This window comes from Mustela nivalis (assembly GCF_964662115.1).
Source record: "Mustela nivalis genome assembly, chromosome: 1".
In the NCBI taxonomy this organism is placed as follows: Eukaryota; Metazoa; Chordata; class Mammalia; order Carnivora; family Mustelidae; genus Mustela; species Mustela nivalis.
This window is the reverse complement of record NC_139020.1, coordinates 200,133,638-200,149,097: the sequence shown is the minus strand read 5'-3', so window position 1 is coordinate 200,149,097 and position 15,460 is coordinate 200,133,638. Positions and strand designations below refer to the sequence as shown.

Below are 15,460 nucleotides of genomic sequence, written 5' to 3'. Positions count from 1 at the left end.
TGGGCCGAGAGCAGGGAATTCACAGCCCCCTCAAGGCTGCTGAATCAACCAGTGCTTTCATTCTTACTGCTCATTCTGTAACTTTTGTACATGCTGCTTGTTGGCCTTTCCCATGGAGACAGTCGGCCGAGCTGCTGATGCCTCACGGTGCTCTGTGTGAACGGACGGTGACCGATGGGTCGAGCATCAGGGGACAGCCACCCCGCCGTTCCGGTGAGCCCACGGGATGAACAACGTACTGGAGAGTGGAAACCTGTCTCCACGAGAGTGCTGCTGTGATTTCCCCCCAGAACAAAGATAAAAGAGAGGTCTTCTTTGTAATGACAGCAAGGAACTGACTTGGGTCTTTCCTCTGTTAGCAGAGGTTACCGGCTGTAGCTTCTTCTCCACGATTATCCCCCCACGCGCCCCTCCATTGCCAGGCACAGCCCCTGACCCTGGGACCTGGGAAGGGGACCACCATGTCGTGATCGAAGGCCTACCAGAGCTGGGGGCCGGAGAACTTCATCTGAAGGCCTCATTAAGAACATACCATTTCGTATGTTTAGGCTTTTACAAAAACATCATCAAAACAGCCATTGTTAATCAGATGAAACGTTGTTGTCGGTGTCCGTGTATCTGATGGAGGGTGGTCACATCGAAATGAAAGCTTACAGTATCTGACCCCAACTTTAAGGGGTCTGTGACACGCCCCCCCCCCCCCCCCCGCGCCATGCTCCCTGGCTTCCTAGACAGGCATCACACGCATCATTTTCTAAAGCAGCGTCATTCAGAAGGATTTTCAGAGACCTGTGCTGCCTGCTGCAGAAGCCACTAGCCCGCGGGGCCATTGAGCTTTTCCAGTGGGGCTGCTGCGACCAAGGAACTAGTTACATTTCAATTAGTTTGATTTTGAGAAGGTCCCTGTGGCCAGTAGCCACTGTGTCTGTGTCCAGTGGGAGGGCTCTGTGGGTTTGGGTCAAGCTGTCAAGGCCAGAAAGGGTGATGCGGTGATGTGCCGTGCAGGGGTGCTGGTCCCCGGCAGGTGTGGCCAGACCCCGTCCCCTGCCCCAGCCCAGCAAGCTGGCGAGGCTGAGCACCCTCCCTCAACAGCCCCTCTTTCCCCGCTTCCCCTGCAAGTAGTTGTGCTGTCTAGGAAACGACTGTGTTCTTAGCCTCTGCCGTCCATAGACAAGTCTTCAGAAAAGATGGTTTCCCTTAGCCCAGCAGTTCTTGGTTTTTCACTTCTGGTTGCAAATCATCAGGTCTGCTGATTGCTGGAGCTACAGCTGGTGACTCCCCGTCCCCACCCTCCTGGGTCACCCCACCCGTGACAACACAGGCCGGGGGTAGCTGACTTCCTTTATAGTGTTTTTGCAAAGTTGCCTGCACAGAACCCACAGAAGCCTTGTCCCTCATCCCAGGCAGAGAGCAGACTAGCCTTCTTCCTCTACACGGAGCTGGTGGGGCCAGTTTCTCCTGGAGCCTCGCCCGCTGCCCTCCACAGTGAGTATCACCTTTCTCCTCTGCACGCTCCCAGGTGTCCCGTGCCCTCCCCTGTGCATTGCCTCAATGGCTTTTGCTTATCTGTCCAGTGTTCATGAGTGCCAGACACTTTGCTAGAAGCTTCCAGGGAGGCAAAGGTGAATCAGGTAGTGGCTTGCCCAGGCTTCAAGGATGAGTAATAAGATACCTTCCCACCCACACATGGGAGGTAAAGATTCAAGGCAGTCTGTTCTGTGATTTGTACCTTACAGGGGGGAGAAGCCAGCACTCGGGACAGGTGACAAGAAGAGGGTCAGGACTAGGAAAGTAAAGCCCCCAGACAGGCCTTGGGTCCAAGAGTCTGCCCCATGGAAAGATGTCTGGGGCGGCATTCTCTGTAGCAGCAAGAAATTAGAAACAAGTAAAGTTTGCACCAGGATGTGACTGGTTAAGTGAACTATGGTGTAGCCGGACGATGGAACACCCCACAGCTGTCAAGTCTGATGACAGCTCTACGTTAATTGGCAAAAGTGGGCTGGGAAAGAGTGTTAACTAGAAAGCCGGGTCAATAATGGTTTGTGCAGCCTGATTCCCTTCCCATTGTGTGTGTCTATGTGTGTGTGTGGGTGTGTGTGCGTGTGTGAGGTTATGTTGCAAAGAAAATGTCTAAAAGGATACATCTCAGGGAGTGACCAAGAGCCAACCCAAGAAAGGGCTGTTGGAGCAGTTTTAATCGTCGTCATCGTCTTGATTTGCTCTAGGGTTGCTGTTGTTACTGCTTGTATGTTATGAAATGTGCAAAATCTCCTTTAGAATCAGAAAAAAGCAAAGCTCCTTTTTTTTTTTTTAAGATTTTATTTATTTAGGGCACCTGGGTGGCTCAGTGGGTTAAAGCCTCTGCCTTCGGCTCAGGTCATGGTCCCAGGGTCCTGGAATCGAGGCCCGCATCGGGCTCTCTGCTCAGCTGGGAGCCTGCTTCCTCCTCTCTCTCTGCCTGCTTCTCTGCCTACTTGTGATCTCTGTCTGTTAAATAAATAAATAAAAATCTTAAAAAAAAAAAGATTTTATTTATTTATTTGACAGAGAGACCACAAGTAGGCAGAGAGGCAGGCAGAGAGAGAGGGGGAAGCAGGCTCCCTGCCAAGCAGAGAGCCCGATGTGGGACTCGATTCCAGGACCCTGAGACCATGATCTGAGCCGAAGGCAGAGGCTTTAACCCACTGAGCCACTCAGGCACCCCAAAAGCTCCTTTATTTTTAAGGGCTCTTCAGTGACTATGGCTTTGTCCTTTACAACCTATGCACCCTCTCCAGTTTCCCGGAAGCCAAGGCTCTGTAGCCGGCCAGTGTGGCAGGTGAGCTGTCGCCAAGCCCAGAGCTGGACGTTGGGGGCAGCTGCTAGCCTGCTGGAGCCCGTCTCCTCCTCCCCCTGCTGAATAAGCCCCTGGGGCTAGCTGCCTCTTTTCTCCATATCTGTCTGCTCTGAAACCTCCCACCAGGACTCTGGGCTCACAGGTTGCTCAGTGCGGCACCCACAACAGGGCAGGGGTGGGCACCCGACCCAGGCTTGGCCTGCAGACGGCCCGGTAGACCCTGCTTCCAGGCCTACCAAAAAATGCAAGCGACGATTCAATCTCGGTGTAGCAAAGTGAACAAAAATCAGAGCAACACCCACATTCCTGACTCACATTAGTGTCTGTATCCAGCTCACCGACGATGGTTGACCAGGGAGGCTGGGGCTTCATAGTGATGTTTTTCTCAAGCAAACTCTACACCCAACATGGGGGTTGAACTCATGACCCGGAGATCAAGTGTCCCAGTATTCTACTGAGTTAGCCAGCCAGGAGCCCCTCCAGGATGATTTTCACGTCAATTACTTAAGGACAGCTGAGAACAGAAAAATAACGGTTGGATGGTAATGGATGCCAGCCTAACTTTTCTCAGAGTTACTTTTTTTCCCTTATTATTATTATTATATTTTTTTAGTAAATTAACAGCTCTCCGTTCTTTCTACTACCATCAAAGCTCCTGTACACATCTGTTTTCTGACTTTCACGCCTTTGTGCATACCTTTCCCTGCCCTCGAGCAATGTTCTCTCCCCTCGTTGCACATCCTGATCCTTTCCAGCCTTCAAGAATCAGCAAAAAAAATGTCACCTCCTCGAAGAAGCCCTCCTGGGTTTCTCCCACGCTGGAGTCATGACTTCCTCCTCCTGATTCCCAAACCGACTGGTAGCACTTAGCATTGCTGGTATTTGCCGCGATGACATATCCATGGTACTTGAATGTCAGCTTCTTGAGGACATGGATCAGGTCTCACACGGTGTTTAAGTGGGAGAGGTGCATCCGGTGTATCCGGTGTCAAGACACATTGAAGGAGTAGCTGGGGGACGAAGAATGTTCCCTCCTTCTCCCGTAGCCCTCTGCATTCTGCAAAAAGCATTGCACTCGCTCCTTGCCACAAACCCTTGCAAGCCAAGGAAATCTAGGCTCGGTGAGGACATGGCCCTTCTTGCTAAGGTCCCTGTAGCTCCATAATGAGGCCATCCTGAGCACGGTGAGGAGAGACTGAGGCAGTGCCGAGCCAGAAGCTGGGGCCCTCCCAGCAGACCCGAGAGGGGCCCGCTTTCGGTATGTTTTGTTATATGTGGGTGTTTGCCTCCTTCTCAGGGGTGACAAGAAAATGAAAGCGAGCCTGGAGATTTTGCGATTGGTGCAGTAAAATCTCCCAAGAGTATTCTGATGGGAGAGGGGAATTCTAGCTCAAGGGCCCTCGGCAGTGTCTTTTGACGGTGGCTCTAGGGAGGACTATGCTTCGATTCTACACTTTTTGGCTCTCCCTAAATTTTCCACGAGCCTGAAACACATTGAGAGGCGGCAAGATAAGCCTTCCCAAAATGCTCCTGTAGGAGCTCAAAGTTGTAAAAAGTAGCCATGGAGAATTTAATTACTTTTTTTTAAAAAAAGATTTTATTTATTTGACAGAGAGAGGGAGAGATCGCAAGTAGGCAGAGAGGCAGGCAGACAGAGAGGAGGAAGCAGGCTCCCCGCGGAGCAGAGAGCCCGATGTAGGGCTTGATCCCAGGACTCTGGGATCATGACCTGAGCCGAAGGCAGAGGCTTTAGCCCACTGAGCCACCCAGGTGTCCCAGAGAATTTAATTACTTCTAACTACTAATTGGGGCTACCTTCCAGGCCAAACGGAGAGGGCTGTGAGGGCCTTCTGGGGCCGAGCTTGGCTAACAGGTGTATGGTGTAGGGAACGGAAGCACACTGGGGCTTCTTTAAAAAAAAAAAAAAAAAAGGTGACAGGTTATTTTTACAATAGTTCCTAAAATAAAATTTCATGCACAAAGTAAAATATTTAAATAGTTTACAAAACCTGAAGGGAAAAAAAAGAAAGTCTCACTTTCCACTGGTCATGATTGTTCAATCTCCTTCCAGAAAATGTTTCAGTACTGATAAGCACTGAAGTGTGTAACTGTTACATATATTTAAAAAAAAAAAGATCTTGCAACGTAGTCTTCTCTTTTGTATTGCTACCTAATACTCTTAGTGACCTCTCTTTATCAGTGTGAGGTCTAGTGCATTCTAGTTATGGACTATTTGAGTGTTATTGAAGGACGGATCAAAACATTACCAACTGCTGGTTGTTAAGGTTGTTTCTCACATCTCCCAAGGTGTATCTTTATGTTCTTTTGTGAGAATAACAATAGGGCATGTTTCCAGGGTCAAGGGTTGAGTCAGAGCTGTTGTGCCTTGTAAATTTTGACAGGAGATAGCTCTATCCTCTGAAAATGTTGTGCAGGGCAAGGGCAAGAGGGCAGGAGGGGTGCAAATATCAACCATTCTGTCTCCGTCACCAGAGAAACCTCAGAGGGCTTCACCGAGGAGGTGGCATTTTTTTGCTGGCCCTTAAAGGCTGGAGAGCATGGGGACACGTGATTTATACTCCCCACTAACTAGCTATAACTAATTATAACCAATGCCATTCTTTCTTCTTTATGTGACTTTTTTTCCCCCCGGGGAGTTTATTTTCTTCCATATTATTTCTTAACATCCAGTCTTCTTCTTCTTTTTTAAAATATTTTATTTATTTATTTGAGAGAGAGACAGTGAGAGAGAGCATGAAGGAAGGAGAAAGTCAGAGGGAGAAGCAGACTCCCTGTGGAGCTGGGAGCCCAATGCAGGACCTGATCCCGGGACTCCAGGATCATGACTTGAGATGAAAGCAGTCACTTAACCAACTGAGCCACCCAGGCGCCCAACATTCAGTCTTCTTATGCAGGTAGAAAGGAACCCTGTACTAGAAATATATAAAGTGTTTTCTGGCTAATGTCTCAAAAACCCCATCTTCCTGTTTCCCAACCTATAATAGAATTACATGAGCTGAGTTGGGAATTTCCACACTTAACTGGGCATTTAAAAAAAAAAAAAAGAGAGAGAGAGAGAGAGATTTTCCTTCTTAAGGGCATGATTCATAAACAAAAAGAGGGGGCGCCTGGGTGGCTCAGTGGGTTAAGCCGCTGCCTTTGGCTTGGGTCATGATCTCAGGGTCCTGGGATCGAGTCCCACGTCGGGCTCCCTGCTCAGCAGGGAGCCTGCTTCCCTTCCTCTCTCTCTCTCTGCCTACTTGTGATCTCTCTCTCTCTGTCAAATAAATAAATAAATAAATAAATCTTTAAAAAGAAAAAAAAGAAACAAAAAGAGGATGGTAAAATCAACGGGACAATGTGAAATTTGGGGGAGGGGCTATCCTCTGAGATGCGGCCAACACCCCAGCTCCCATCCAAACATCCACCCACTAATTTCAGCAACCATTGGCGGGTTTCCAATCCCAGGATTCCTTCTATATTTAATAGCTAGCACCTTAAAAAGAGCTTTCTCTCCTCTTCCTTTATTTTGTCATTCATTTGCGGCAGTATGGACTCCCGGAGCCTCACAGAGTTGAATGAGCTAGAATGATTGCTTTACTTAATTTGGTGCCCAAATCACCTTCCATGTGGCTAGTGGGAGCCCCGAAGTTTGGCACCTACGCCCTTTTGACAAGCCCTCATGGTTCCTCAAACACTTGCTTCCTGATGCAATAAATAAATAAATAAATAAATCAGCTCCAGGTTCATCTTGCAGTTTTCCTGCCCCAGCTCTGGAGTTAGACATTTCTCTAGGGTCTGCTTCCTTTTGGTGGAAGAAGGTATTTAGAAACTAAGATCTGAGCAATGACGGCTTATTCTGTTGTGTCATTGTTCTTGGCTTCTCTCAGGAGACAATACACGTGCGTATACACACAAGTTACTTAAGCTTTAAAAACATGAGTTCAGGGGCGCCTGGGTGGCTCAGTGGGTTAAGCCTCTGCCTTCGGCTCAGGTCATGATCTCAGGGTCCTGGGATCGAGGCCCGCATCGGGCTCTCTGCTCAGCAGGGAGCCTGCTTCCCTCTCTCTCTCTCTCTGCCTGCCTCTCCATCTACTTGTGATTTCTCTCTGTCAAATAAATAAATAAAATCTAAAAAAAAAAAAATTTGATTAAAAAATAAATAAATAAATAAATAAATAAATAAAAACATGAGTTCAGGGGCGCCTGGGTGGCTCAGTGGGTTAAGCATCTGCCTTCAGTTCAGGTCATGATCGTGGGGTCCTGGGATCGAGCCCTGCATTGGGCTCTCTGCTCAGGAGGGAACCTGCTTCTCCCTCTGCCCCTCCTCTCTGCTCATGCACTCACTTTCATAAATAAATAAAATCTTTATTTTTTTATTTTTATTTTTCTAAAGATTTTATTTATTTATTTTTTTGACAGACAGAGAGAGAACATGGTCAGGGGAAGTGGGAGAGGGAGAAGCAGGCTTCCCATTGAGCAGGGAGCCTGATGCAGGCTCGATCCCAGGACCCCACGATCATGACCTGAACGGATGGCCAACTCTTAACCGACTGAGCCACCCAGATGCCCCTAAAATCTAAAAAAATAAAATAAAATAAAAACACTGTTCAATAAAATAAAAACACTTGAGCCCTCAATTCCAATAAATAGCACAAGGCACTCCAAGGCATACACTGCTGGCAAGAATGTTGCAAGGAACCAGTTTGGGCCACCTTCCTCCTCGCTTGCTAAAGGCAGGAGAGGACTCTGGGGAAGGAAGAAAACCAGAAAGTTTTCACTGTTTTTCCTTTCTTCAGTTGAACCACTGTTTTGGGGTCCAACTACAAAGAAACGGCACATATTCCAAGTACAGAATGTAAGTCCTGACTTATGTATATGCCCACGAAACCTTCCCACGATGAGCACAGCGAACATCTCCATCACCCCAAAAGGCTTCCTTGTGTGCCTTTGCACCTCCCACCCCCACGCTCTCTCCTGCCTCTTCTCTCTCTTACCAGAAAATCACTGGTCTGAGTTCTTTCACGATAGATTGCTTTGCATTTTCTAGAATTTCATGTAAGTGAATCACAAAGTATGTGCTGCCTTGGTCTGGCTTCTTTACTCAGCCTCATTATTTTGAGAGCCATCCGTGTTGCTGTGTATATCCGTTATTCGTTCTGATTCCATTGTGTGGCCACGCCAATGTTTTTCGCTTATCCCTTCCCGAGACTTGACGGACATTTGGGTTGTTTCCAGTAACGGCTCTTATAAATAAAGCTACTAGTGTGTATATCAGTCTTTTGTGGCCACATGCTTGCATTTTTCTTAGGTAAGTACATGGTTATTTGATGGTTAGATCACACGGTAAGCGTTCGTTTAACTTTTTAAGAACCTGACAAACGATTTTCCAAAGTGGTTGCATCACACGTCAGGTACTGAAAACCACTATACTTTCAGAAAAGGAGGCTGAGTCATGATGTTGTGTTATGGAAAGGAAACCAACAGGATAGGGTTGGATCTATGAAGGGGAATTGTTTCCTTCTAGAAACTTAGGGTGTGACGCTGGACATGGTTCTTTGGAATATATTCGCGTAAGGCGTACAGAGAAATGCCTGGCTCAGGTAGAGAGATCCTTCCTTGAAGAGAGGCAAGCTGCTCTTCCCTGAGTCATATCGGGGTAGGTTTACAGAGCTTCAGAGCACATGCGAACAACAGCCAAGATTTATTTAAGTCAGCTTGGAGGCCCTTTGTGTTAGGGAACTAACTACGTTTTCTTTGCTAAACAAACCCTGGGACCTCCTTTTCCTGCTGGAGTCAGGAGACGGAGAAAATAGGGCCCGTTTCCTTATCCTGGGTTTGTAAATAGAGCATGTAGGCTGGTGCTAGGGCTCTGAACCTCTCTGGGGGAGGGACCCAGCCTTTGTCTCCTGTGTCCTTGCCACCTGGTTATCCCAACTTGAGGGCCCAGATGGTTCTCAAGTTGACCTCCCTCCCGTGATCTTCAGGAGCCCCCTGGTTGATAAAATAAGGGTGGAACATTTAGCAAAACAGAGCATGATTACGAAGTTACATCAAGAGAAAAAGAACTAATGTGAAAAGGACGTGCTGTAAAACGTTAAGGCCCCAAAGGGCTCTCAGGGGAGCGGTCTCTCTTATTCCTATGTTAACGACCAAGGTCATTTTGAAATCGAGAATATTTGGTTTGACATCAATGTCAGGAGGACTCTAACTTCTGCTTGGGATTCTTTCTTAAGAACAAACGAATTTAACATTCAGTCTTCGTCTTTAGGTATTCATTGCCGTTCTTTTGCAAGGCAGACCTCTTTTTGATCTGTGTCCTCTCTTTGGAGAAGCGAGCTTGAATCTTATCCATCATGGTGGCCACAGAATTCACAGTGAGTACATCCACATTCCTCGGGCTCCTTGAAACACACTGTCGTCTTGCCTGTTTGTGGGGGGTGGGAGGAGATTTGTGGGAAGGAAACTGCTGCGGGGAGCGATTTCTCTGCGTGGTTTCCCTGGGCGAGATCTCTGCTGAGCTGTGCCCTGGAGGGGCCGTTGACGCCAGCACAGAGGGCTCTGCAAACACGCAAAACCAGAAGAGCTTGGGGGTATGTGGCGAAGTGAGAGGAAAATGCTATTTGTGATTTTATTAACACGTAAGGGTGTTTATGATCTTTAACTAGATGTGCCTGCTTCTGTGTGTCTGTTCTGAAATTGAGACAAACAAGGGTGAGGGATGATCCATAATTTGGTTTAAAAAAAACACAAAACAATAAAACCCTTGGTGAGCCCATTGCTTAGGATTCTTGCCTAACAGGACAGAGCCTTTAGAGAGACCAAAGAATGATATGTGAGTGCTGAACCTGCACAACTGTACAGGGCCTATACTTAGAAGGGCCATTTGCTTGACTTCATGCTCTGCTGCCTTGAAATTCTTACCAAATTTTGAGCAAAGGATCCTGAAAATGACATTGCTTGTACCAGCGCTTATGTATGTGTGTGCATGGGAGAGGGTATGGATGTGAATTTGCGTGTGTGAGAGAGAGAGAGTGTGTGTGTGTGTGTGTGTGTGTGTGTGTGTGTGTGTGTGTGTTGGTGCTTCATGAGCAGAGGCTACATAGCTTTCAGAAGACTCAGAGGAATCTGGTCTTGGAAAAGTTTAGGAGCCCCTGAGGACCCCTTGGGTGTAGGGAATGGAGAGGAGAAATCAGAATCATTCAGGGTTTGATAAAAGTTTTGTGCCCATCATGGGTCCTAAAGGGCTCTGAGCACTTGCCACATGTCCTGTCACTGTTGGTTTGCTTGTGTGTGCCCTCACTAGGATGTGGGTTCCACAAGCAGGAGCCATGTCTGACTCAGCGGCGGCTGCGGTGTTAGCGTGCACACAGTTCCTGACATAGCCTCAGCGCACGATAACATTCATTGGATATATAAATCTGTCGGGTGATCCAGACAGATGCTCTCAGAAATGCCAGCTTTCCACTCACACGTGTCTCTGTCTCATCATAGACTTTTGGGATGGGGACGACCACGTGGCCCATGCCTCTGTCATCCCGCCATCTTCCAAAGGCTTGTCCTTAACCAAACGGTATCCGATATCTCCTTGCAGACCTTCTTCTCTAACATATCTGACGACTACAGCTACCCCTCCACGTCTACCATGGATGATGACTTTGAGAACACTTTCTGTGAGAAAAGCCACGTCAGGCAGTTTGCGAGCTACTTCCTCCCCCCCTTGTACTGGCTTGTGTTCATCGTGGGCGCCGTGGGCAACAGTCTGGTCATCCTTGTCTACTGCTACTGCACACGGGTCAAGACCATGACCGACATGTTCCTCTTGAATCTGGCAATCGCCGACCTTCTCTTTCTCATCACCCTTCCCTTCTGGGCCATCGCTGCTGCCGACCAGTGGCGGTTCCAGCCCTTCCTGTGCAATGTGGTCAACAGCTTGTACAAGATGAACTTCTACAGCTGCGTGCTGTTGATCATGTGCATCAGCGTGGACCGGTACATCGCCATCGCTCAGGCCATGAGAGCCCAGACCTGGAGGCAGAAAAGGCTCCTGTACAGCAAAATGATTTGCCTCACCGTCTGGATAGTGGCAGCCCTGCTCTGCATCCCAGAAATCCTGTACAGTCAACTCAGGAAGCAATCGGACATCACCATCTGCACCATGGTTTACCCCAGCGACCAGAGCACCAGAGTGAAGTCCACAGTCTTGACCCTGAAGGTCCTCCTGGGCTTCTTCCTCCCTTTTGTGGTTATGGCGTGCTGTTACACCATCATCATTCACACTCTGTTACAAGCCAGGAAGTCCTCCAAGCACAAGGCCCTGAAGGTGACCATCACGGTCCTTACGGTCTTTGTCCTGTCTCAGTTCCCCTACAACTGCATTCTGTTGGTGCAGACCATCGATGCCTACACCATGTTCATTTCCGACTGTGCCATTTCCATCAACATTGACATCTGCTTCCAGGTCACTCAAACCATCGCCTTCTTCCACAGTTGCCTGAACCCCGTCCTCTACGTCTTTGTGGGCGAGAGATTCCGCCGGGATCTCATAAAGACCCTGAAGAACTTGGGTTGCATCAGCCAGGCACAGTGGGTCTCATTCACGAGGAGAGAGGGAAGCGTGAAGCTATCATCCATGCTGCTGGAGACGACCTCTGGTGCTCTCTCCTACTGAGGGGTCTCCGCTCTGACATGGATGGTCCTTTTCGGAAATTACAAGAAATACGGGGGTACACCTGCGCTACGTGCAACTGGAGGGAAACCAATGAAGAAGAAGAAGAATGAAGTGAGGATAAAGACAAACCCGGAAAGGGATAAATTTGGACGATTACTTTAGTTAGAATTTCCAAGCCAGAGTTTTCCAAACTGACTGGCTGTCCAATGAGACTGTTGCTTGGCTCTTGGCTACAATGGCTGCAGTTTTCAGCAGACTGGTCCCACAGACCCCCCTCCCCCCCGGCTTTTTGCCACCTAACGGAGCATTGATGCGGCTGACCTTGGAAGGGTTTCTGTAACTCCACACCTGCCTGCCGGGTTGACCTGCCCGAGGACTCTGCTTGTCCACTCGTGTCACAGGGGTGGGTCAGCCTGCGGAGAGACCCCGAGAGCCCAAGTTGGCAGAACCAGCTCTGGCTCTGTCTTGGGTGCACTCTGCCGAGTGGCTTCTGGGATGGTCTGCTTCGTCTCCTCCCTATAAAACGAGTTAGTTTTATTGAGCCTCTTTTTTTCTGAGCTTGCTGGAAGGATATCTGCCTCCCCGCTGCTTCTCTTTTTCTTATTGTACAGTGCTGACCTGTCCAAAGGCTTCCAATTCTGAGATGAGGCTGGGGGAAAAAAAAAAGTAATGCAGCTCACTTTTGCTTTGTGTCTTCTATCTCACCTGTGAAAATGTTTTATATACCAGAAAAAGTGCTTTTTGACGATTGTGTAAAATACTCATTACTGGTCACTTTCTTTGTCATTTCTGTATTTTAGAAGTGCCCCGTGAGAGGTCCCGTAGCCACATTAGAGTGTGAAGAACAGATCAGGATAAGGAAATAAAATCTCTGAAACACTTTAAAGCCATCTGGATTGCAGGTTGTGTTGTGTTTTGTTTTGTTTTTTGTTTTTGTTTTTTCTTTTCACTTTTTATGAATTCAAGCTAACGCAGGGCGTCTGGGTGACTCAGTCAGTTAAGTATCTGACTCTCGATTTCGGCTCAGGTCATGATCTCAGGGTGGTGAGATCAAAGCCCACAGGGGGCTGGCTCCCTGCTTGGTGGGGCGGTCCACTTGGGATTCTCTCTCTCCCTCTCCCTCTGCTCCCCCCTCTCAAGTAAATAAATTCTTTAAAAAAATAAAAAATAATTAAAATTAATTAAAATATTAAAAATACTTAAAAAATAAAAAAATAATTCAAGTTAGTTAACATGGAGTGTATTATTAGTTTCAGGGCCAGAGTCCACTCATCACTTGCCTACAATGCTCAGAGCTCACCACAAGTGTCTCCTTAATGCCCGTCCCCCAGTTACCCTACCCCACCCCCACTTCTCTTTGGGTGCTTTTTTTTTTTTAAGGTTTAATTAATTTATTTATTTGACAGAGAAAGAGAGGGAGAGTGTGTGAACACAAGCAGGGTGAGCAGCAGACAAAGGGAGAAGCAGACTTCCAGAAGAGCAAGGAGCCCAACTCAGGGCTCCATCCCAGGACCCCAGGATCATGACCTGAGCCAAAGACAGATGCTTAACTGACTGAGCCACCCAGGGGTCCCGGGGTGCCTGGTTTTTAATCTCTTCTCTGGCCAAGCTTATTTCCCAGGTTTGTCCCAATCAGTCCAGTGGAATTTCCAAGGGGGACTATTCGAGGGGGACACAGAGAACTGGGTTTTGACACTTGGTCTCAAGGAGGCATCGCTGGGCTTCCAAGAGTGGCTTCCAAAGGGGGCACAGATGCCCTGGACTCTGCCACATCCTCCTTCTCCTCCCTGTCCAAGCAGTAGAGGGAGCACAAACCGGGCAGCAACGCGCAGGCTTTGCTAACCCGTCCTATGTATGGGCAGCTGGGGGTAAGTAAGTGTCTGTCTGGGACCAGCATAGCGACATGGGTCCTCCTGCAAAAAACACCACTTACAGTGAAGGGGAGGGTGACATCCCCAAGGCCATTGTATGGACAGAGCCATTGCTTGGCTACCATTTCCAGGAGACCCCGGGGTGGCTTTTAAGGAAATCAGGAGAATAAGCAACAAGCACGGGACACACCTGAATAACATGGTACCACAAGGTGGAAAGAACACGACTGGGGTTGGCATTTCCATTCAGTGCCCTTCTGATACTGCGCTTCTCTGACCACATGTCACGGGGGCCGTGGGGGAGCTGAGGACGTGGGGAGGGGTGGAGGGGGAAGGGGCTGAGCCCTGATCGTGCCTCCTAGGTCTACACTCAGCCTGGAGTTATTTAAGACACATCAGAATGGGTATTTTTTATGAGTTGAGAGGTCGTGTGTTTTTGACCAATGCACGTTAGTTGGGTAAAACAAAACAAAACAAAACAGAACAAAAAAAACCCCAAAATGCTAGAGAACAAATACCCTGAGAACAACAAACCCTGGGTAGCCCCCAATTCACAATGGTCATGCCTGCTTCCAAGGGCTTCCTTTAGGACATGACTGTCCCTACTGGCCCAGACCTAACAGAGCTCCAATCTGGGATTAGACGGGCTGCCATTGAACCCCACAGTGAAGATTTTAAGTACTTTTTACGGCAAATTATCTTGGTTTTTGAATGATTACATAAACAGAACCATGTTACATTCAGACGAATCTAGGTTTTGGTAGCAGATTTATCCTAAGATAAAAACACTGGAAGAGCCAACACGGGGAAACCCATTAAGAACCATGACTCACCGGACATTTCCAGAAAATACGCCATGTGAGTACTTCTTGAAATAAAGATAAAAGAGGATTATCGTATCAAATTATGGTTGACGAGAACTTCATAAACGGAAAAAAAAATTAAGAAACTGAATGAAAGATGGTGTATTTTCATGATCAAAAAAGAAATCATCTTCTTTTTTTCCTACCAAAAAATTTCTAAAAACTAATTCTAAGTCCACCCGTCACCACAGGTGCATTCCAGCGGGGTGGTTGTTTTGACACAGTCCCCTCGGATGACTGGAGATTCGTTCTGTTGGGGCTGTCTTTCAGGCCTGTGGAACATTCGTTTGTTCGGCAAACACTGGTGTGTATACTGTGAACCGGACCCTCTCTCCTCACCGAGGCGATAAGAGATTCGCGATAGCCCATTCCCTCAAAATGCTAACCTTCTGGAAATATGGAAGAGCCGGGCACTGTGTGGGCTCAGACACAGAGGACAGCATGCAAAGCTCTGCCAGGTGCTGTCCCTTGGCTGAGACGCGTGAAGAGGCCTCATACAGCTGACGGACTGGTTTGTAGATCATTCTGGAGACAAGCTGTGCATGGTAGCCCCTCTGGGTGGCCTCTGAACGAGCATCTTTGTGTGTGTTCTAGACCCACTGCAGGGTCCAAACCGCCTCCCGCCACACATGATGCCTGGTGTAAGTTAGATACACTATGCTGAACAGGTAACCTTGTTAAAATTAAAAGTGGTCATCTCTCAAATGTGTAGTTTGTATGTCAGACCTTGGCTGCCAGAGAACTTTGAAGAAAAGAGAGCTTGACAACCTTGAGCAACATGCCCTTTAGGTCCTTAGGATAGTAATGGCGTCTTATTCTCTACGGGCAGCCTGACAGGAACAGGTGGTCAAGGAAGGGCCGGCTAGAGCGGGACTAGATACAGTGCCTTCCTGTGGCCTGGCGAGAGGCTCGGGTGGCCGCCTGTTGGCTCCCGTGGGACAGGCGTGCGCTTATAATGTCTTCCTTTTGGCCACAGCCATTGTTATAAATGGTTCTGCGCAAGGAAGCCACCAGCCCCGGAGAGCCTCTTGCGTTGCCCTGGTGGTCCTTCTCTGGAGGCCGTAACCACTCTAGTATAGTGTGGTGGTGATGGGCAGTGGGTCTACCATGGGCTTCAAGGCCCTGGGAAGGCTGTCAGGAAGCATGAAACCTTTGGACACCGACTTCCTGCTCCAGTAAATGAAAAGCTGCTCCGTGTGTCCAGATGGCTCTTTGGCAT

General features: G+C 48.2%; 1 protein-coding gene across 3 annotated transcripts; it reads left to right on the top strand.

The window, feature by feature from the left end:
• The first annotated feature begins 1,344 nt into the window (after positions 1 to 1,344).
• CCR9 (C-C motif chemokine receptor 9) lies at positions 1,345 to 12,397 on the top strand. Of its 3 annotated transcripts, none has more exons than XM_082682451.1 (3): positions 1,345 to 1,485; positions 9,108 to 9,213; positions 10,431 to 12,397. In XM_082682451.1, the coding sequence occupies exons 2-3, from the start codon at positions 9,193 to 9,195 to the stop codon at positions 11,505 to 11,507; spliced, it is 1,098 nt and encodes a 365-aa protein (XP_082538577.1). In that variant the 5' UTR covers positions 1,345 to 1,485; positions 9,108 to 9,192; the 3' UTR covers positions 11,508 to 12,397. The 3 variants fall into 3 exon arrangements, with proteins under 3 accessions (XP_082538577.1, XP_082538578.1, XP_082538579.1); XM_082682452.1 differs by lacking the exon at positions 1,345 to 1,485 and adding an exon at positions 8,305 to 8,495; XM_082682453.1 differs by lacking the exon at positions 1,345 to 1,485 and adding an exon at positions 8,488 to 8,993.
• The last annotated feature ends 3,063 nt before the right edge of the window (positions 12,398 to 15,460 follow it).